General features: G+C 44.1%; 2 protein-coding genes across 4 annotated transcripts in view; one reads left to right on the top strand and one right to left on the bottom strand.

The window, feature by feature from the left end:
- The window catches only part of Tpst (tyrosylprotein sulfotransferase), a 484705-nt gene extending 477968 nt beyond the window's left edge, over positions 1 to 6737 (top strand). For both annotated transcript variants that reach the window (XM_050189170.3, XM_050189177.3), the window contains exon 10: positions 36 to 6737. In XM_050189170.3, coding sequence (XP_050045127.1) covers positions 36 to 363 — 328 coding nt within the window. In that variant the 3' untranslated portion in view covers positions 364 to 6737. The remainder of the gene's footprint in view (positions 1 to 35) is intronic.
- Positions 6738 to 9683: 2946 nt separating this feature from the next.
- Argl (Argininosuccinate lyase) overlaps positions 9684 to 23149 on the bottom strand; it is a 77653-nt gene continuing 64187 nt past the window's right edge. For both annotated transcript variants that reach the window (XM_050189266.2, XM_055076555.1), the window contains 6 exons: positions 19420 to 19504; positions 17862 to 17921; positions 17024 to 17107; positions 16868 to 16948; positions 16401 to 16507; positions 9684 to 10154 (listed from right to left, as the gene is read on the bottom strand). In XM_050189266.2, coding sequence (XP_050045223.1) covers positions 10007 to 10154; positions 16401 to 16507; positions 16868 to 16948; positions 17024 to 17107; positions 17862 to 17921; positions 19420 to 19504 — 565 coding nt within the window. In that variant the 3' untranslated portion in view covers positions 9684 to 10006. The remainder of the gene's footprint in view (positions 10155 to 16400; positions 16508 to 16867; positions 16949 to 17023; positions 17108 to 17861; positions 17922 to 19419; positions 19505 to 23149) is intronic.

Genomic DNA, 23149 nt, shown 5'->3' with positions numbered 1-23149 from the left:
ATAGTTCATCCGCACCTTCACCTGCACTCATGCAGGCTGGAGCGTTCCACGGACCAGGTGATCAAGCCCATCAACTTGGAGGCACTGAGCAAGTGGGTCGGCCAGATTCCCGAGGATGTTGTGCGTGACATGGCCAAAGTGGCACCCATGCTGTCCGAGTTGGGTTACGACCCGATGGCCAACCCTCCGAACTACGGCCGACCTGACTCGTTCGTGCTCAATAACACGCTACAGATCAAGCGCGACACAGCCGAGTGGCGTGCTCGAGAGATGGAGCTGGCTCAGCACCGCGATGCCATTCGCCGGGGTGCCATAAGACGCAAGGCTGAGGAAGAGATGATGTCTAGGACACCCACACCTTAGGAAAAGAAACTGTGTGTGACATGAAAAACTTGAAACTGTGTGATTCGAGGAGTGTTTTTGTGTAGGACCACAGCAGACACTTCATTATTGTAAAAACAAAAGAAGACCTTGGAGCAGGCAGCCGCCTTCTCCAGTCACTTTAGCACAAGTCGATTTTGGCTGGCAGCTTTAGTTTACCCCATAAGGTGGAATGTACATGACATCAGAGGTTCTTTTGAATCAGCGTTTGTCAAATGTTACCTCATCAGTTTGTTAGTTTGTCATTTGGCTAAAAAAGTTAAGCTGAAACTTTCGCAGCTTGCTTTGCGGACAGTCCTGTCAAAAAGAGTTCAAAATTAGAAAATGTTGCTCTTGGTGGGATCTTCAAATATCATCAGCCTTGTTTGCATTCATTCATTTTTTGAGTTATTCGTAAAGGTAACGGATCAGCTGTGCAAGATGTCACTGGACTGAGTAACTGTTGCCCCATAGTCACTGGGTCCTCACCCGACACTTGAAGCTGTGTGTAAATGAATTCGTGTTTCATGAAATCATGTTTATGGCCTTAGAGCTTGTCACTCAGCAGAAGTGCGCTGTGCTTGGCATAAGTATTAAATTTTATACAAACTAACTCATAGGTTTTCTTTCCGAGAGACTTTTCTGCCGAATTCACAATAAAAGGGCTACTTTTTACATATAATTGATAGTTGTTATGTAGAATACTGATCATATGAAGAACATTTTAACACTTAATTGGAACTCTGTAGTGCAAAGGCATAAATGGAGAATGCTGGCTACTAAAAAGCAGTTTTACATTCATGAGGTGAAATTTTGCACACACTTTTGCACCAAGACAACTAATGTTAGTACAAGAACTTCCTTTCTGCTGTAGTCTCGCAACCTAGCTAATGTAAAAGGGTCACTCTGAAAACGTCCTGAAGAAGTGAATTTTGCTATGATTGTTTGTGTGCATTTGGCCATGTCAAAATTTTTTTTAGTAATCTAGGCTATATGATTGCACATGAGCTTGCATATTGGGTAAGCCCCGTTAATGTGGAATCTTAAATCAGTTTAGTGTTATCAAAGCATTCGAGTGCACTGAAATTTTCATGCTGTCCGCACAGCAAAAGATGTACTTTGTTAAACAGATAGTTTGCAAAAGAGTGAGCCTACTTCTATTGAGTGCACAATAATGGAACTAGTAGTAGTTTCATTAAGCTATGTGGTTTTGCTTCTTGAAAATCACTAGGCTATATATGTGCCATCACTCATGGTTTCTCACTGTATTTCTGTCTCAATGGAAAGTCAGAGCTTATTACCGAAGTCAAGCACCTTTCGAAACATGTGTGAGAGAGCCTTACTATGTAAATAGCAGTGTGAATCAAAAGGCATGCATGGTACAATGCAGCTATCCTATTGGTGTGCTTGTCTATGCTCATGAGTATTTCGTTACCTTCTGGCTTTCGTTATGTGCTGCTTTACAGATGCACTGTGTAGGACCGGGTCTTTTTTCTTTATCAACATCAACTGTTCTGTTTATCTTTACTCAGGAGTCCTTGCCTTTTATTGACACACTTATACTGTGGACAGGGCATTCTCTATGGGCATATACAACAAAGCATCATTCTCACAGGCAGCATTAGAATGTGTTCACTCCTAAAATAGACACCAACGCTGAAGTGTCAATAAATGCTGAAAGGAGGCTATGCTTCATCATATATTTTGTAGGAGCAGGAAATGAAGACATCATCCAGCTGATAATGATCCTTGTGGTCATGCCCTCCTCTTGTCTTAGATAAGGCAGCATCATTCCATTTTGCTTGGCTTATGTTGCTGAGCAGACTTTTCTTCTGCTCAAATTTCGCTGTGAGAATAGGCACAACTTTGTTCCTTTTCTGAAATCTGTGATTTCCTGTGTACCTCTCTGCCATGTCGATGACTCCATTCATGACCTGGTGCAAGTTCATGACACTAATGTTTTTGTTGCTCTTTTTTTTTTTTTGAGAGGTGCTCATCTGCCATTGTTATCACTTTTAGTTACCCCTCTGCATCTTCTTGCTGCACTCCAAAGATGTTCGGGAATATGATGCACAATCTCGAAAAGATATGCACAAGTTTTTTCTACAGTGAGGAAAGAAAGTACTGTTATGCATATATCCATATGTATAGTGGTGCATAATTTCATCATCTATCTGTGTTTGCTATTCGAGGACGGTGATTGCGAATTATTCTTTTTTTTCCTTTCTTCTCGAGATAAGTGTCGTCCATTGCTTTTGGAAACTGTGAGATCTGACGTGGATGTTTTCAGTGGTGAGGCCTGACCTTGTAAAAATGGTGGTGGGCCAACCAGATGGATTCTTGTGCGCAGCGTGGACTGTGGAGGTTCAAGAATTTGTCCAGGTGGTTGGGTGTATTATACTGGAGTGCACGCACACTTTTGTTTTCCTGTATATGCACTATTTCTCTCAAGCAGTAGTTTGTGGGTAAATGTGAATGGTGGTGCATGGACTTGGTGTGTGAAATGTTGTTTAGAAAAAATGTAACGAAAGCAAAAAAGAAAGAGAGCCTAAATATGAAACATCCAACAAGACTGTCTGTAGTGGTGCTTAGATTTAGTATGTTGGGTTTGTACTTGTGGATGTACCGCTGCCTGAGAACTGCTCAGGATGTCTGTTTGAGATGCATACTGAGTATGCCTACGGTGTTGTTACAGAAGTACTTGGAAAGTTATAGAAGTAAGAGCAAGCGTGTTTTTAGTTATGCATGAAGTGAATGTGGTTTAGCTCTGTCAATCAACCAAGAATAAATAGGCTGAACGTAAGGTACCTAAATGTGTGTACCTAAGTGGACAGTATAGCTAAATGGCATTTAGCTATAAGTAGAAAAGCTGCATTGAGAAGCAGTGTACATTCAAAGTACAGAATTCCTAGTAGTTTGCAGATGACAGTGTAGAGCATGTTATGCATGAAATCACTGAGGTCTGTTTGTTCTCAAGTGTAGGCGAATACAAAATTTTGAATCTATTTGTCATTTTCAAGTGCAAACCTAATGTCTAAATGATGTGGTGCACACATTGGTTTCCATTTCATTGCACCATTATTCTGGTGCTTCAGTGTACACGTTTAAATACTGGTTCTCGTTGAATTACTTTCAATGAAAAGTCGTATCGTTCTTATGTGGGCCGCCACAATTTGCATATTTGCTATCAGAGCTGGCTTTAGAATTATTAACCACGAGCTAAACTTTAGATAATATTGTAGCTGGACTTTCTCGACAGTGCATGTGAAAAACACTTGTTACTGGCCATCATTCTTCATGCTTGGCGAAACTGTTTATTGAAGTGTAAATTTGCAGCCTCTCTCTAGTATTCACTGCATCCATGAGTAGGTCTGGAGATATCAAGGTCGCTTGTTTAGGATAAACCGGAAAGTAGGGTCTCATTGTTTGAGAGGAACAGAGGGAAATTTTTTGTCACTTAGAGTGGAGGTGCAAGATTATCACTGGCGGAGAGTCTCGTGTAGTTGTATTCTTTCATTGATTTCCTTTCTTTGTGAAGATGAAAGGAAGCGATCTCTTTCTGGTTGCCGACACGAGCAAGTGCCTTTGTTCTGTCAATCCACATATCGTGTGTGCCAACTCTTCCCTAAGAGTACCACGTGACTCTGTCTGTTTCCTGGCGTAATCAGAGATGTACGCTCCTTGCGCATTCTGCCATGCCACTGAAAGTCTGACTGAAAGTGCACTTCTGCAAAGTTACCCAGTACATGTTTATTCTATCAGTGTAAGTGCGCATTACAAATTAATTCTTTGTTTCCTACAAAATCTTTTCAACATCAACCAATCGCATGATAGAGGACGTATGCTTGATAGACATTTGCAGCTTATTAAAATATTGATGTCGTTTTCTTTGGGCCACTGATATTTTTTAACAGTCACAAACTTGTGTTAACTTACATCTGTAACTTGTGAGTGCCCTCATGAGCAAAAGTAAGCATTGTTTTACTTTGTATTTCACTCTGCTGAGCTTCCTGGCTGGAAAGGCTATTATTGCTCTGTGTTTAAAACACTGCTAAGCAGTGGCAACACGCTGCAAGCTGACGTAAACAGAAAAAAATTGTCTCAAGTCACATTAACATGGTTTTAATGTGGGAGTTGGCAATCAAGCCACTTGAGCCCCTTAAGCCATAGCCATACTGCTCTTCAAGCCATGAGAGCAATGATGACATAAAAACAAGATTGCCTCTGATGTGTTCTCTGTGCAAGTATACTTCAAGTACTTGATTACTTTTTTAAAAGTATGTAAGCAATAATACTTAAAATACATGCTCTGTTCTAATGCTGCCAGGACTAACATGAGGTTCTCCAAGCTACAGCTGCAAGCCAAGCTGCAATTGGCTGAAGTATGTGAGACAGGGTTCTAAACAGTTGTAGCGCTAACCAGCCAGACTTCAGGCAACATGGATAACAGATTTTAAGAAAAAGTGAAACAATGAGTTGGGTGATGGAAATGCTTCAAGGTACTTGAACATGGTACAGACTGTTTCAATCGCTCCTTGTTTTTGAATGTGTCAGGAGCACCATGTTGCGCACAATAGACTCAGTGATACTTGATAAATATTGGTCAACGTTAAACACAATAACATACAAAAAGGAAAGAAAATGTCTGCGAGTTCTTGAAGGCACCATGCTCTCAGCATTGCATGTGTCACCAGAAAACTAATTGCCTGGTGCGCATAGTGTAACAACGGGAAGCCCATCTGAAGAGCCATTTTATACAAAATGGCTCTTCAGGTGGACTTGCCGTTGCCACTTACCGTCGCCTTGACATGTCATTTCATTGAACATGACTTACCTTGCAATCCCCCATGATTTTGACTGCCTGCTCATCTGGTTCTGCATTTTAGTGTTTCTTGAGTAATGCCTCGGTGTTCATTTTCTAGTTTTTGTCCAGCTAGCTCGTTATTATAAAGTTGTCTACTGTCATTAAGAGGGTAATGCACTGTCCACGTCAAGCGTCCGACTTTGCAGAAAAATTTTTTTTTTCTCAGCTAAAGTTGTTTTTAATCCACTGGCGAGTGGTCTGCCAAGCATTCCTTCTTGGCCGTCTTCTCCGCTGCACTGTTCCGTCTGTGGGACCAAGGAAATGCAGCCGCCATTTAGCGTCATTCAGTTGAAAAGCGGCGAAATTCCTCCTGTCAACATAACTTTTCTGCAAAAGATAAGTAAAGCTGTGCATAGGGGAACCCGATTGCATGAAAACAAAATATTCTGATATGTCCTCGATAACGCAGGACGTAACGCCGTCATACCACTGGCTGTTCTGATCAGACTGTAGTGGTACCTCGTTATAACGAACACTTGCATGGTGAATTATTTGATACTGTAGAACAAACTTGACATTCAGATAGTCATGCTCTACTAAGGTGGAACGTCTGTTTCTATGTAACTGCAAATGGCATGAAATTGCGGGGAGAGGAAGTATGTTGCTTTTAGCAAGGTAATTTTTTTACAAGACTTAAAATTTTGCTTATTGTTAAATGTCTAGACTGGCGGTGCAGTGACACCTACGGGTGGTAGCAATTCAGGGTCTCAGTCATGCCTATGCACTCTGCACTATTTCTTTTATTTAATTAGCATTGGCACATGCCTCCAGTGTTCTTCATCTTAGTGAATTTCCAGATTATAACTGGTGCCACGGTGTCATTGCAGCTTTCTGCAATAGAAGACAATGCTGTCAGCATTGGAGTTACAACAACCAATGCAAAATGGTGGCAGTGATAATGGGCAAGAGCATATGAAGATCGAATGCACCTGTCAGTATATATGCTACTATGTACCACATTACCAATGTAATCCAGAGTGAATTATAAATATTTTAGTTTCTTATTGTAGGGCTCAGCCTTAGCGGTAATTTGTCTTTGTTTTTGTACTTTGGTGCCCTCCCCTCTGCGAGGACCCACTAGTAAAACAAAAAAATTAACTGTTTGTTTCTTTACCAATCATTGTATATAATGTATGTATTTTTTTCGTTTCTTTTTTATGCATAATTTCGTTATAACGAGGTTCGACTGCTAACATTATTTTTTTTTTTTAAATTGATACGAGTCGGTTTAACAGCTATGCGCACTGATCTGTACTATGTACAGGTCAAAGTTGGGATCAGTGGCTATGCCGTTACAAAAACGATTCATTCTGCGTATGGAGGGGAGGGGGTTGGTGAAGAGCAGGTTGGTGGTGGCCAGCAAAGCTTACTGGGAGCTTCTTTGTTGGCAGCTACACAGGTTGGCGAACATTTCACATGCCATATTATAATATATACAAACATACACGTATATATTTTGTTGATTGTGATGTGGAGTAATTTATTGAAGAAAGAAAATGGCAGCGTCCACGCACCCCTCTGTGTCTGCGTCATTTATTTCTGTCTGCCAACATGCCCTTCTATCAATGCACTTTGGATACCATTGGTACAAATGTCAACTTCAGCATGTTGGGTTGACGCAAATGGGAAACCGAAGGACTTGGTGCATTTGCTTGTGCTCCTGTGTAGTGGCAGATTATTGTTTCTATAAATACTATAAAGGCTCTTGCTTGCGGCACCTTAAAACGCTGTGCGTTATGAAGGAAGATAAAACTCGCACGCACATGACTTTTGCACGTAAATGCTACTGCCGACCGATTCATGGCCGATCCCCCGTACTGGTTTGAGCCATACCCATAGGCTCCAAATCAAAGCTGCGAAGAGAGGGCAAAGAAAGAAGGGGAAGAATATTAATTCACAGAGATTGTAGTCCTAGGCCGCCTTCTGTCAGCCAATGAAGATTTCGTCACTCGTGCATGCCTGTTTTAGACCCGCCGTGGGTGCTCAGTGGCGTCCTTGCCTGGTCGCCATGGTCTACCGGATGCCTGCAGCCCGCCGACAACGCCACACTACCCAGTAGTAACGTCGGTCGAGCTTCGATAAACAGGCGTCGCAACAACTGATCGGCAGCGGTGGGATACGCTACCCTGGAGAACGCAATAGCACGCAGAAAATGATGGTATTGCGCAGCTCCGTGCGTCTCGACTGTCTTCTGGACACAGAAATACACTCTCGAAGCGAGCTCCCAGGAAGCGAGCTCCCAGGATCCGGCTACTGAGAAGAATCGCCTCGGCCCCGCGGGAGGACGTTGAAGATTATTGTTGACATGCGGAGACCGAGACGATGTAGGGAATGGAAGGAATAACTGCACGGGCTTTAGCATAATACATGGAGGTGTGCTTGATCTGAAGCTCGGGTCTTTATTCAGCTATAATAATTACAATGATCCGAACTTTACAAACTAATATTGCGTGACATAAAAGAAACGTATCTGTTCGTGAAGCATGATGCACATTTCCTTTATTTGATTGCATAAATATAGACTCCCCAAACGTTGAGCAAACTTGGAAACACGTTTTTTCTTCTCAGCAAAGTACACTGATAGAACACGCGACCGGAAGTTTCTAGCGGCCGCAGGCTCACTGCTGCCGCCGTGTTTGGGAAACTGTCTGTACGAAGAGCGTCAATCAAGCTCGAGTTCCGCCTAACTTTTAAATGAGGCACAGTCATTATAATATTATCACAATGTTTGTGCTGTCAGAGTGACGCATAAATTCATCTTTCGAAATGTAAACGAGTATTTTTTAGAACAGCTGTGCGTACGCACAGCTGACCTAAAGGGCATACGCATAGCACAGCTATGCGTATGCCGTTTCGCTCTAATCTGCGGTCAGTGACTTAAACCGCACTAACCGAACTGCAGTACCGCTGACAAATTGTTCTCCTGCCAGAAATCATGATTTCGTGCTGCTACGAGTGGCTGATATCTGGAATCTGGAAAGAAAGTTAAGAAATTGTGACGATTCTCTTTTTAAATTTTGGCGACGTACCTTATCTGTCAGTTATGCCATAAAGAGTGACAGCCGGCAAGTGCAGCCTTTATCAAAAGCGCACTGCGTGCAGCCCCCCCCCCCCCCCTTCCCCGCAGTAAACTGCCTCTACCATGTCATGACCTCTTCGTGCCCGATTTCAAAATATAATCGGAAGTTACTTTGTGGACACCCCTAACATATGCTTTTTGGTATACGCCCGGTCTTCAAGTACGAGGTCACTGTCTCGCCTGCCACGGCTGTGTCAGTTCGACGTCAGATCGACTAGCCACGCAGAGCCAAGAACAAAGTGTAATTTGCACTAAACAACGTTATCTTGCAGGAATTCGTTTCTGTTGGTGGACGGGCGTGTCTCATCTATTATATCTATCGAAGCCTTTGTGAACAGAGCGGAGAACCGTATCTCGCGATAATGTTTGAGCGTATACAGAAGTTCAAAGAAGGAAGCATAAGTGTTTGCTAGTAAGCACATGTCGGGACAAACGTCCTCCACAGTTGACAACATTGAGTATGCACGTGACTACATTCTGTCGGGTCATGCTGCTGGCTGACAGATTCACAAAGTGTGTTGGAAAAGCTGCTTACTTATGGCGATCACGTATCTGCATTTTCTGAAATTAGACTAAAATGTACTCGTATCATGGGCGGAGGAAGCGCGGGTAATTTTTGCATCGCCATCGTAGCTAACATAGCGTGTAATGTGCGAATATTCGAAACTTTCGAATAACGAGTTTAATGTTGTTCTATTCCCCGAACCGAATAGTCAGTCTTTGATTAGGTCCTCGAATAGAACAGTCACTATTCGAAAACACGAATAACCTTCAGATAGTTCTCTGATACGTAACTTCTTTGACTGTACACGATCAAACGTAAAATTGAAGCAAAAATGCGACAACTTCCATCCGATTCACAGTGGGCTGTAATATAGCACGGATCGCTCTGTCAGCCAGAATTTTCCGGGTAAACACAATCACTCGAAATTAAACTTTAGACACGCCATTAGGCAGTGGATGTTGCTTGGTAGTATTTATAGATGCATAACCTGTGTTCTCTTATCGGATGAAATCAGAATACGTTTCACTTCATACAATAGTGGCGCCATCTACAGCGACTATTCTTAATAGAGAAGGGGTACTTTTCTTCCTGTCTGCTTTCGCCGCAGACGATACGCATGTCTGGTCGTGGCGGTGTGGACACATAATAATTGATCCACAAGGTTATTTTTAAAAGACTTATGTGATAATGTGCGACTACGTATTCTGTTAAGAGGCCTGAGTTTGCAAACAATATGTTTATGTGTTCCTAATACTGCCTTTGCGATTTTAATGAAGCACGCTTTATATTGTACAGTGCGATGACAAAAACTTTATATTGCTGTAAATATCCGGATTGTTAAAATTCCTTGATAATAATAGTGAGAAGGGTGCAAATTGTTTGCTACATATTCGAAAAATATTTTATTTCCGATTCGATTCGCATTTGGAACTATCCAAGTGTTATTCGATTCGCTATTGGCACTGTTCAATTCGTAATCATTAGGTCTCAAACACTGTCATTCGCACACACCTAATCGTATGAAACAACAACAGTTGACGATTAAAGTCCTTAAGTTGTGGGAACACGCACGAGTCTCGAATTCTGTAAGCACGGTCTGCATATGAATTCTAACAGGACTCTCTTCGCTAATATTTTGGAACATTGAGGTGTGAAGTAACACCGTACGACAGACATAGTTATGACGTTGGTTTGTGGCCTAGCGGCGCTGTTCTTCGGTGAGCCACTGTCGCAGGGCAGCGATTTGTGCGAGAACACTCTCCCTCGAGGTGCCACCGGGCGCCTTGTACTGTTCCACTGAGTGCTCGTAGTTCCAGAGCTGGGCTAAGTCGTCGTCGAAGAGTTCCCTGCAAAGTCGAGAGGACGGCGCGACTGTCATTATTACTGTCAATGCAAAAAACAAAAAGCAGTAAGCACACCAGCTGTTGATTTATTTAGGCCGACTCATGCAGTGACCCGCCGTGGTAGTGTAGTGGCTTTGGTGTTGCACTGCCCAGTGCCTGAGGGCTCAGGATCAAATCCCGGCCGCGGCGGCCGCATTTCGATGGGGAGGAAATGCAAACAAGCACCCGTGTACCGTGCATTGGGGGCACGGTAAAGAACCCCATGTAGTCAAAATTTAACCAGAGTCCTCCTCTACGCTGTGCATCATAATCACATCGTAGTTTTGGCTCGTGAAACCCAAAAATTAAAGTCTAATCCTACAGAAATGGTGGCTTACAACACATTAGATATTTTAGTTTGTTGATTTTTAATCATGCGATAGCAGCGCTAGGGCAACAAGGCCGTATCCAGAGCAGCATCGGCGGGAAGGGATTTTCAATCCTATTTCAATCGGAATGATAATCAATCTTTGTTGACCAGATGGTTTTCTATGCATAGTGCCCGTGTAGAGACTTGGAACGGCAAGTCCCATCGTTTAATCAAATCATTATTCTCAAAATGACATGGTGCGTGGAAGCACCTCGTACACATTGCCATGTTATCATAGGCATCGACCTCTCAAAGATTCAAGCACTGTCCACTAGGCGTCGTTAAAAAAGATATTCGCATTACAATGCACTGTGGGAATCGATGCCATGCGAAGCATTTTGCAGGTAACTGGAGATTCGGCATTTTCCGTTACAGAGTACGAGGTCGCGGGTCCGATTCTCAGCGCAGCGACCGCATTTGGAGGTAGCCGAAATTCAACACCCGTGTGCGTAGGTTTAGGAGCACGGTAAAGGTACACCTGCATTAGTAAATTACCTTTCTGCAATACCAAAAAACGCCGCTATTACCGAGCGAGAAGAGGTTTGGCGCGACAAAAGAGGCGACGCGAAAAGAAAAAAAAAACGGGTGGCGCCGCCGCTTTGAAGCTGTCGCACCGGCTCGTCGTGACGTCACAGATTCTGACGGCACCTTTTTACTCATTATGGGTAAAAATGGACAATTCAGTGTTGTTAGAAAGCAGGCAAACAATGAACATGGAAGGTTCCGGGGAACTTTAACTTACTAAGCCAATGCGGCCCAAATAAAAAAAGAAAAGAGAAAAAACATCGAAGTGCGTGATGTCACACTGACGCATTTCAGAGTGGGGTTATGGCGCTAAATTTAAACAAAATATGACTGTGATCTTAATTTTCTCTTTTGACAAATCGTTATCGCGAAATGAACGAGTGTAGAGTTTTCGATGAATATGCTAGCAGTCTAAATTGATTTTGTATTTCTATTTAATCTCCTTTTAAGGAAACCCGGTTGTCGAGATTAATCCACAGCCCTACAGTACGGCGTCTTTCATAGCCACAATTGTTGCTTTGAGACGTCAAACCCTATGAATCATCATGAGCTATCTAGCGTTATGTGGGGTTCTGCAAAGTGTTGCCAGCTGGACCAACGTGTTTGTGTAAGGCGAGAAATTTGCGTGTGTGACATAGGCGTGTACACGGCGACAGCAGCGAGACGACAACGATTGCGGCTACGATAGTATGACGGCGACAGCGATAGCACTAAGCTGAATTTTTTGGTAGCGCCCGGGGAGGAATAGCTACAACCTGTTCCGTTGTTACCTAAGGTTATTTTTTCTTCCCCTTCATATCCGGCCTCAAGGCTTTCTTGACGCTTGCTTCGTTCCAGTTATTTCCCTTAGATAATAATTTACCGTATATTCGGGACTATAGTCCGCACCCGGAGTATTGTTCTCAAACGCCGATTTGGGCTTAGAATAACAACTTAGATCATCTGCACCCGCTATGTAATCCGCAGAGATGAACTTCGACTTAAAACGTGTTTCTTTTACCTCGTCTGCAACGAGTAAACAGCAGGTAAGCAAACATTTTGTTGTCAAAAAGTAAGATCCTGGTGTCTTTAGTAGACTAAATGTGGAAATCAATTATAAAAGCCGTTCGTATCACTCTCGTCGGGGCTGTCAGAACAAAATAAGTATGTCGGATTTGACGAACGGCTCCAGAATTCCTTCATCGTCTTTAGCATCTTAAGTTCTTGCTCATGCTCGACTTCACCGATCTCGAGCAGTGCCGTGAAGGCTCTTCGTCTTTTTCAGCGTCAAACTGTTCTTTGTGTTCGGCGCATATATGAAGTCGCGTATAAACTAAACGTATTGTGCATCTCGCAACGGCGCAACTTGCAAAATTCATCTGCTGACGTGCGTAAATTAGCATACCTGACGTTCGTACGCCCGCAATTAGAATTTGCATCCGCTGTATGGTCACCATACCAAGAATATTTAATAGCCATGCTGGAACACATCCAGAACAGAGCTGCCCGATATATAACTCGGAATTTTGACCGAAAGTCAAGTATAACGCAGATCAAGCTCGATATTTCTTTACAGCCCCTACACATCCGCCGCAAGGTTGCTTTGCTCTGTATATTTCACAAATATGTTCATTCCGATAAGCCATGCATATTACCCCTCGAAACCCCCGCCCGTACGTCCTCAAGATTACATAATCATTTTAGCTTCGAGCGCATTTTCGGTAAAACCACTGGTTTCAATTTATCTGCTGTACCTCGTGCCATATCCCACTGGAATGGTCTTCCCGATGATATCGCCTCGATGACTGATCGTAAAATATTTCGTGAACGCCTGTGCGTGCTCTTTACATAATCTCCTTCCTCTTATATATCTGCTATGCTTGATCATGCTGTGCTTTGTTTTATTTTTTAGTTCAGCCACTGTACAGTTGTCTTACGTTTATTTTTTGAGTTGTTTCCATTGTACTTCACAGTTCTTTGTTACATTGCCCCCCCCCTTACTCAATGCCCGACAGGGCCTGTAAGGTGTTTTCTAAATAAAAAAAAATAAAAAAAAATATTTCGCGCAAGTGTTGGAAAGCGGGAGCGTCTTTAATTATGGCGAGCAGCATTCACTTGCATAACATCGCGAGTTGTCATAGCGGAGTTGATCTCACTACATGCGATTTTATCCGCAGGAAAATATTGCCGGCGCAATCTGGCCTTGACATTTTTTTTAAATACGCCTCTGACTTTAAGAAATAAAATATAGTATAGTCCGCACCCATGGATAGTCCGCAACTCGCGAAATTTTAACTTCTAGGCGTGTATAGTCAGCGGACTTAGTCGGGAAAAATACGGTACATGTAAGGCACAGAGCGTCGCGTCGGCAAATCACGGCAGGCAGCGGCGCAACCGCAGACCGCACTCTCTAGGAGTTGTATGTTTATTTGCAGCAGAATCGCCAGAGTGGTTGAGAGGTGTAAAAACTGACTGTTACTCTGTGGGGCTGGTGTTTGAATCCCCGCAGGGCACCGCGCAATTTCAATGCCAAGCAATTTATGCCTTATATACCTTTTGGGGAAGGTAGGTTGCTGTCCCGCATTTTTTCGGGCTTCCTCAATAAAGGAAAAGTATCCTCTACATCAAGAAAGAACAATGGGAGGAATCCCTCAAGAGCAGCAATCTCCACATTCAACTCCAGCCTGTCCAGAGGGCCCAAGACATTGCGGCGGGACTTTATCTCCCGGTCCCATCGTGGGCGGAGCCACCAACTTGATCTTGGGGATCCACCTTCGGCTCCCCTAGATCTCAGTCCCTCAGGACTCAAAGTTCTTGTCATGTCATGTCATCCGCTCCGATGTCAGGATCGGCACAGCGTTAGACCGCACTGCCTTTGGGATTGGCTCGTATACCCCAGTTCTTCCTTCGTATAGCAGATAGCGCTATGTGGACGCCGTGCGACATTTTGCCGCTTTCGGTAGCGGCCAAGAAAGTAACGGAACAGTTTGTAACTTTTCTTTGCCTGAGTACAAAAAAAAAAGTATCAGTCGTTGTACCGTTGCAGTCGTCTTGCTGCTTTTGTAACTCACAATTTCTTGCCTGATACGTTGGTCCATGTGCCAACTCCTCCTACAATGCTGCATGTTTCTTACGACATCGATTGCCACAGTGTGTTGGAATTATAATTTGGCTTAATATTTTCGTTTATTTCTTTCAATAATTCTAGCAACGCACTTCGGGATTCCTGAGACAGACCCTGCATGGCGGATATCGGCGCGACCGGAGGACGTGTATTCGATGAGGGGAGTGAGCCGATAACAAATAGCACTCTAATTTTCATCGTCGGGTTATCCCATTTTGGATATGCGTCGGACCATTCGAGGTTCTGAACTTTGTAGTGCTACGGATGTCCGAATAAAAGTCTTTCGGTCAGTTTTTTTTAAAGCCCTGGGGACGTTTTTACACTTAGCACAGAACTAGAATCGAGGGTGCAAATGACGTTCGTCTTTCGTAGTTCCTGTATACACTGAAACGTTATGACCCATTATGTAATGAAGCCATTCCTCCCGGAATTGAAAGGTATGTGGAACCGTTTACTACTCCCTGTTTCACGTTCTGACTGGCGCCGGCCTTTATAGCACCGATTAGAATAACTGGTGCCTCATTCGCAGTCCACTCGCCGTAATTGTGTTCGAGCTTTACGAAGATGTGATTATCTTGATTATCTAAAGTACAACAAAGTTAGACAAAACAGGAGAAAGAAACTATGTAACAAAGGTGGTGACGGGCCGCCAACGTATTTAACGAAGGAAAGGAGAGAGGTCACGGAAAACCAGTGCTAGAAGACGGTACGGGATAGGAAGGAGCATGCAGACACTGCGTTGTGAAAGTGTCTGTGCTACTTTGCTTGCACATTATACCACACGACCTTACAAATACTGGCCAAGGTGTGGGTCTTGGCGTCGTATTTTTTTTTTTCAGTACCGCGCAAGCTAATTGGTATATGCGCAAACGTCAATTTTGACACGCGCACGCAACGAGTGTGCATGTCTAAGCACAAGAACTGGTTTGTGGAGCGTGGGCAGGAGGTACAGTGTACCCTTTGTTTTTGACGTGTTGAAAACAGATAAGTCAGCCAGCCAGGCAGATGTGTCAACGATAGGCTGAGAAAAAAAGAGAACGCACAAGAACGACGTAGGAAAACTTGCGATCTATCGACATCTTGCATTGCACTTTCGTCAGTGCACGAGTACACGCCCGTGTTCTCTGAGTGTGAAGCATTACATAGACGCCCCTATAAATGCGCGAGGTAAATAATGAACATTTTGGAAATTGATCGTGCCGCTCTTGTTTGCGTCTGCATACCGTCCTAACCTTTCTAAGAAATAACTTTGTTCTTGCTACGGTTTTGTAACGAGACGTTTGTATGTACCAAACCTTTTCCTTTATTTCCTTGTTCTTTTTTTCCTTTGTTTCTTGGTCTTGTTACGGCTGCCTTGTCTCTGCATAAAAGGCACGTCATCATAATAAATGCATGCAGTCGTTAATCAGCAGAGTGCCTGTGTGCCTCCTATCGCGTCCCGTCTTCTGGCGCTGTTTTTCTGCAATCATGAACCAACTAATTCAATTATTGAAAGGTGAGAGCATTCCCGCTCTCGCAAATCCAGTATCTCGTACTTCCTATCGTGAGATGGCGCCTTTTCGCAGTGGTCTGCGGCAACATACACAGTCAGCCTCCACAGCAAACATGGGCGTGTACTAACTATTCATGTTCAGTGAATGTCGCATCGTCATCTGTTCTGTTCTTAACCGTGTTGTCGCGTCCAGGCCGCCAACAACTTGAATTGAGCGAAAGCCTTCTTTGAATTATGTGGTTTCAAATCCATTGAACACGCAGCCGGCAAGCGAAGGTCCAGTGGTCTGTTCGAACAAGGCGGGGTTTCGGGTTATTCTAGTTCGAATTATTGCTGGTCGACTGCATATAGAAAGGTGAAAGAAAAAAAAAAGTTCTTGTTCCGCTGCTGTTAATACAGCTGAATCTCCTGTCTCTTGCTTTCTCCCTTCTGCCCACCCCTGCGTGGTATGCATTCCTTGCGTTGCGTTATCATCGGCATACTAAGCACGTTAACAGGTGCGATTGTCCGTATCGGCTGGCTTCTCTTAAGTAAAGAAACATTTACGCTGCGGGCTACACAATTCCTTCTTGACTTGCTTTGCATGCCACAATGACGCAGTTGATGTCTCGTCGACATTAATAGCTGCATGAGCACGTAATCCGTCGTCACCAACTGTACTGATCGACGCAGCTCATGCTTTTTGAGCCATCAGCAGGTCGATAACATGAAATCACTTACGACACGGACTTCGCGTCGGAGCAGGTGAGACTTGTCATGGGCAGATTCTTCTGCTCGGCAAGAGCTACCAGTTTACCGGCAATGTGGTGCGCGTCACGGAATGGCGTCTGCAGAAATGAGACAAGAAAAAAGAAAGATGGGACAGGAAGATGGGCTCTGGAAGCGCCTATTGAGAAACAGCCTCACGAGAAGCTATATGAGTCCGCAGAAAGAATTTGATTTGAGCGTCGCTCTTGCGTCATCTTTACACGTACACGAAGCTATCATTGCGAAAAGATGGCCGTATCGTGTAAAACTTGTCTGCTAATTTTGACAAAGCCTTAATGATGTAATAATCGTAGCTGCTGCTATCGCGTACCTTTCATAAAACACTGTAGCAACATTGCGATATTACTGTAGTAGCAACATTACACTTAAATCAACAGCTACTTATAAAATGTAAACTGAATTAACAACATGTATCTCACCCCTTTCCGCACGAGGTAGTAGGCAACATCCGTGGCCAGCATGTCGGGGCTTAGAGCAGATTCACAGGCAGATTTACGTACCTTAAGAAAGAGGGAAAGAAACGTAGTCAGTAATGTATCGGTGGCCACTACCGTGATTGACCAATCAAACTCTACCTTCATTGTTTCCACGTTACCAGCGGCTATTTCCAGTGACGCAGCCAGGGTATCGTAGGCATCAAAGACGGCTTCCTTGTCTTCCTGTAAGGCGTAATTAGACAAAGATTACCTGTGATATGGTGCACGTCTGCTTAAATGGGTTACGCTTTATAGTTCCCGGTGATAAAGCTATACGCTTTAATTATATCCTAAAACAAATTTTGACAGGATTTGTGCCAGAGTGAAGCATCGAATGGACAATTGTCTTACGATCGTGCACCTTCATAGCGGCAATATAATGGTCAGAGGTTATGGATGATGAGATTAGGAATAACGTAAAACATGAATATCGACTTTCTCGGCATGACTATAACGCAGGGGGTTGATGCGTTTCTTTGAGATAGAGTATGCATGAAATACAAAGAATATGGCTGAATGGCCGAGCCTGGTCATCACGTGACGCAGAAGCAAGGGTTCTCCCGAAAGTTGTCGTCGAGAATGAGGACTCTGGGGTAAAAATCAATAAATTCGCCATCTTTTCATGTCTGATTGGCTCACAGGGCTGCTACGGCCTCTCTTATTGGCTCAAAACGCCAACATGGCAGAATTCTACATGACAAAATTTTAGACTTCAGATTAATGGTCGTTTCAGATGATTGCTTTGTCGCGGAATGTATATTTATGATTAGTCGCAATGTAACGGAACATTTATAAGCGCTAATCCTGGCCAAGGCGCATTATGTCGATATAACTGATGCATTCCCATTGCGTGTTATTTCTTAACAGCTTCGCAAAAGACTTTGCAGGGTGCAAGTAAACTAGAAGCGCTGTCATGACGACACAAATGGCAGTATACCTGAATGTCTTTGTTGTAGGTGCTCGGAAGGCCCTTGAGGACCATGAGGAAGCCGACGAGCTGCGAAATGGAGAGGAACGAGATTCTTTTCACTTTGCTGTTGGCGTTTGCAGGATGTTCGACTCCCATCGCGGCGGGCAGTATCGTACGGACCGCGCAAATGAAAGTCAGTCAGACTTGCTACGTGAATATTTTATATAAAGTGCTACAACATCTAACATGCGTTCTACGTAAATCTTATTGCAGTTGCTATATCTCAGTATAACCGATTACGACAAAAAAAAGACGGAACTGGCACCGTGTATATTCTCGGTCAATCACTTTCGTGAACGCAATTTTTTAGGTGCTTCGAATTGCTGAGCCTGTACGTCAGGTGACGCAGTAGTGAGCATTCTCCGGAAAGTGGTCATCGAGAATGTGGACCCTGATGTAATAAGAATCGATGAATTCGCCACCTTGTGATCGCCGATTGGCCCGCGGGGCTGCTACGGCCTCTCTGATTGACTGAAAACGCCAACATGGCGGAATTCGACGTTGCAGAATTTGACAGTCGGCAAAATAGCACCCCACATCAATGTGAAACGTCTTATTCGTAACGTAAAGAAAAAAATACGCGAGAATGTTACAAAACATGGCGACGCAAGCATGGATGGCATTCTCGAACGATCACTTTGGAGAAAATACGATCACTTTCGCCAGATTTCGTACGAATCGGCACCTGCCGCGTTGGCGTCAACCGCGTTGGCGCCAACCGGCACCAACGTTTCTGGCACTTTTACCGAGAGAGCGTGTTTGGCACTCCGCGAGGAACTCAGTCGGCTGACAGCGCAGACACGTTCGGTGCGTCACGGTAAATCTCGCGAAAGTGATCGCACACTCCCGAAAGTTATCGTTCCGGAAAACCACATCTGGCTTAGACTGGGAGTGCTTGAGCCAGTGTAAAGCCCACGCACATGCCCTTGGTGTGCCAGATTTGTAGACTTCGATCTAACATCACTTGCTACCACATTTGCGAGCAAATGTTTCTTTTTATCTGAAGGAAGGTAGAACAACAGTCTCTACTACGCTCAGTAGTAAAATGCGCAGCTGGGTGAACCGAGGTATACATTTGGAAGTGAGAAACATGCAAACATTAATGGAGAGGTATCGCTTCGGATGTGTTGCGAATAATAGCGATTGTTGATTACTTGAAGCTAATCGAACGCGCATACTTATTCTGTTACACATAGGAAAAACAATGTGTGGCAAAATTCACTTTGCTGCATTAGCAAGAGTGCAGTGCCATATTTATAATAAATTTACTGGTACCGATGCAGATATACAATGGCAATTGCCTGTTCAAGTATAGCTTCGAGACTGCTTGAAGTTTGTCCGTAATATTGTTAGCTTGTAATTTACTGTGGCGACGAATTTGGTTTTATACTTTGCGAAAACTTTAGGCATGCGACTTCAGCTTTGCGCGATATGCACAACGTCACGAGTAAGAAAATATAAAATATGCTTCGTTTGTTAGGAAAAGAAAAGGAAGGAAACCGGAGGCAAATCAAGTAAATCTGACGTGTCCAGAAATCCTGCCGGTTTTGCCACGTATGAGTTCGAGTCCATCCGGATTCTTCTTCTGTGGCATCAGGCTGCTTCCCGTACTTTATGGGAGAAACAGAAAACAGAGAAATCAAAAATCAGATCAAGTGACGAGAAACAAATTTAGTGAATAGAGAGCAATCAATATCGTTGATTTGAAAATGCCTGCAGGCGGAAAACAAACTTCCTTGTTTTACTAACTTGGAAGGTGAACGTCATATAACGTCAACAAATGTTACTTAACATCACATCACGTTATCATATTACTTTAATCAGTTTTTATGCGGAGAATGCAATGGCATTTACTAGCAGCGAATTGCTACTAAGGAATAAATCATTATACGTAACACGTACGTGTGTATTTATGCTAAGTATAGCTGTTCTCTCTACAGCCTCAAGGGTAAGATTTTGACCATCAGGAATACATTTATTTATTTATTTATTTATTTATTTATTTATTTATTTATTTATTTAGTACATACTGCAGAACACATTGTTGTGGTCCTTGCAGGATGGGCAGACATAATTAACTGCAAGACTAGAGATATATAAATACAAGATATATGTAGGTACATTCATACGCATTCATATTCGAAGGATAGTAATTAAATATACACTTTATTAAGCTATTTTGTTCAGAAAGCGCTTCGTGAAATTATCGAAACACAAAGCCTCAATGAATCCGTTCTCACCGGTCGATTATAGAAACCAGAAGAAGGTGCAGACAAAGCGATGTAAACTAGATAAAAGCAGAAGATCAGTGAGAATAGGCAGCTAAGCGTTGCACACGAAAAGCAAGGGTGTTTGAGAGTCGAGGACTTGCCGTGATGACTGAACAGCAGAGAGAACACATTTACAGCCCTTCACATATTAAAAAAGAAAGTCACATGTTGTACGGTGCAGCTAGAGAATTCCATTCAGAAATAGTCCGTGGAAAGAAGGAACACTTATAGCTGTCTGTACTAGCATATGGGTTGCCGGGAGTTATTTGTGACAATCCGGCGTTTATTAGCGAGCACCGAAGTGTCAGCCAACGAGTATTCCTGCACTCCGCCTCCGAATATAGTACTGCACCTCAGACTAGCCAGCCTACATGCAAACGCTGGCACGTGGGCTCCCCAGGCTCCTTACCTTAATCACAGCTTGAGCGTCGCGCTGGCTTATCCAGTTGCAGGCAGGCGTTTGAGAGAGACATCAAGCGTTCTCTCCCTCGTTCCCTCTATCCCTTAAACAGCAGATGACCTATACGTTCAATGCGCACTGCCATCCACAGGTGTGCGAACTTGTGGAACGCAGTACATGTGGCACACAGGTGCGTAAATTTCGGTTTCCACTGGGTCCGCACAGACCAATGTACACCGATTTTGGGCAGCTGTGTGCAACACGGAACATGACCGCTAAGTCATCGCCGCTCGCCACTCGCATGTATTGGGTGTTTAACTTCTCTCGTTGGGGGCGCTGATTTGCCGTGCATTGTGCTCGATATGGCGTCACGTGTTCTACTACGCAAGGCGTCGGGGAGATTCACGTCACCATCGTGCTACTGTAGAAGGCTGGGTCCCTGGAGGCATATGCGTCAGTCTGCTTGATTCTGATGCGAGATTACACAGTGGAAATAAAGTACACACAAAACCATATGCGTTCAAATGTTTCAACACATGCGTTGAGCGGCAAAATGTTTCGCATTAACGCAGATTTCCACAACGCGTTGCATTTGCGTAATTTTATTTTGCGCAGTGCGCGATTGTTTCGTATGCCGCTGCGGCGAAATCGAGAAGCAGCGATGGTTGGGGAGACGGTGTATATGAGCGGGGAATCAGGGGAGTCATGCTCCGACCCCTGCAGCTTTCGAGCTGCGCGGCCTCTGCGGTGGATGAACTGCGTGGGTTCACTGATGCCAACGCGAGATCGTGGCTAACTAGTATTTTTTTATTTTGTCTGTGTTATTCGTTGGAGCTCTGTACCAACGGAATGTTACAAATAACTCATTCGACTAGTGATGGTATTGTTCTACAAGTTTTTTCGCCTTATGACGTTGTGCGTTTGCCACTGCTTCTAAAAATCACTGTTATTACAGTTGAAACTCGATTTAACGAAGTGATGACCATGCTCGAATTATTTTGTTACATTGGGAACTTCGGAAAATAGAGTAAGAAATTTTTCGGTCCTTCGACATATAAAATTATAACCTAGCAAGAACCAAAATGCATCGCGGCATTGTATTTGCAGCTAACCCACGCCTGCGCGTGTAAAACGTCTTCGAGGGGGGCCAAATATCGCCGCCCCTAGCTCAATCTGGTACTAAGAACGGTAGCGACTGCAGAGTCCGTCATTCCATGCATGGGCGCGGCGTGCAACCTTGTCAAAATGAAGCTAGGGCCTTGACTAGGGTGCGAATATGTTTTAACGCGATAGCGTTAGAGCGCACGCTCGAAGAAAAACCCTGCTGCGTGAAACTTAGTAAGAAATCACAGCTCTTTTCACTCATTTATTTCCGGAAGAGCTTCCTCAAAGCGGGCTTAATGCAAGCTAGTTTCGTTAATTCGTGTTGATGACAACATTGAGTCTTATTATGGGTACTTGCTGAGGAATGGGAATTTCTTCGTTAAATCGGGAACTTGGTAAAATCGGGTTTCGTTAGATCGAGTTTTAACTGTATGTGCATTGGATGCAACTACACTGTTGAAGAGCAAGATCTGCAGTCCCACAGCACGTTTCAGTGCCAATAATATTAGTGAGCCCGAGGTATATGTTAAAAAAGGAATACCGGTAAGCTCGGCGCAAGAAGTTATTTGACTTCATTTATTTTCACCTTAACGTCCCGGAAGCATTACATAAGGGAGGGTTTTAATCCTTGCGACAATGTTCGAACAAATGTCCACTGAAAGATGGCCAATAACAATGATCTGGAAAGATAACGTCACAGAAAAAGGAATATATAGGTGGAAATAAAAACCAAACAAAGGAATTGCGGAATGACGGGAAAATGTACGCAGAAAATGTATAACCCCGACAATAATATGAGGCGCTTGTGGAGCAGGAACATAAAAAAAAAAATGTTTTAGTCTGTAACAATCCGGTAGTATCGACGCGTGGAATATTAAGCTGCACTTGCGATTGATCGCCACACGCGGGCTACGCATTAGAGACGCCGCAATAGAGGGTGTTGGAATCGCACCGCTGGCACGAGTTGATGGGGTCTCGGTGCTGACGCCCGTTATTGCCAATGGGTCGCAAGCCCCAAGGGTAGCGTTGGCCTGGCGGCCTGGGGCACTGGAAGCATCCGAAGGTCCCGGCAAAGCAAGAGAAGACTGGTAACAGAACAACTTGTTTATTCTAACATAGCAAAAGAGCGGCCGGTCAGGTCGACCGAAGTGGAGAGACGGGAGAGCACGTAACTCAACAGTACAAATCGGAGCCTCTCTCCTGGCGTCCGGGGGCAGCTGCTCTTATACTCTCGACGTCGCGGTCCAAAAGGGAAGGTCACGGGATGAAGGTCACGGGATGAAGGTCACGGGACGGCGGAGCATGAGCCCACGACGGCGCGCACGGTCGAGCCGAGAGACCTGCTGAACCGAGTGTAGTGACGCATCGCCAACCCTCACTTGGGGAGCTCCGCTCCCCGGCTGCCGCGCTTTGACAAGCGTGGGCACACACACACACACGCACACACGAAGACACGTGGCACTGAAACACGCCTGGACACG

The sequence above is a fragment of the Dermacentor andersoni genome, chromosome 3 (genome assembly GCF_023375885.2).
Source record: "Dermacentor andersoni chromosome 3, qqDerAnde1_hic_scaffold, whole genome shotgun sequence".
NCBI lineage: Eukaryota > Metazoa > Arthropoda > Arachnida > Ixodida > Ixodidae > Dermacentor > Dermacentor andersoni.
This window is presented reverse-complemented; position numbering and strand designations above follow the sequence as displayed.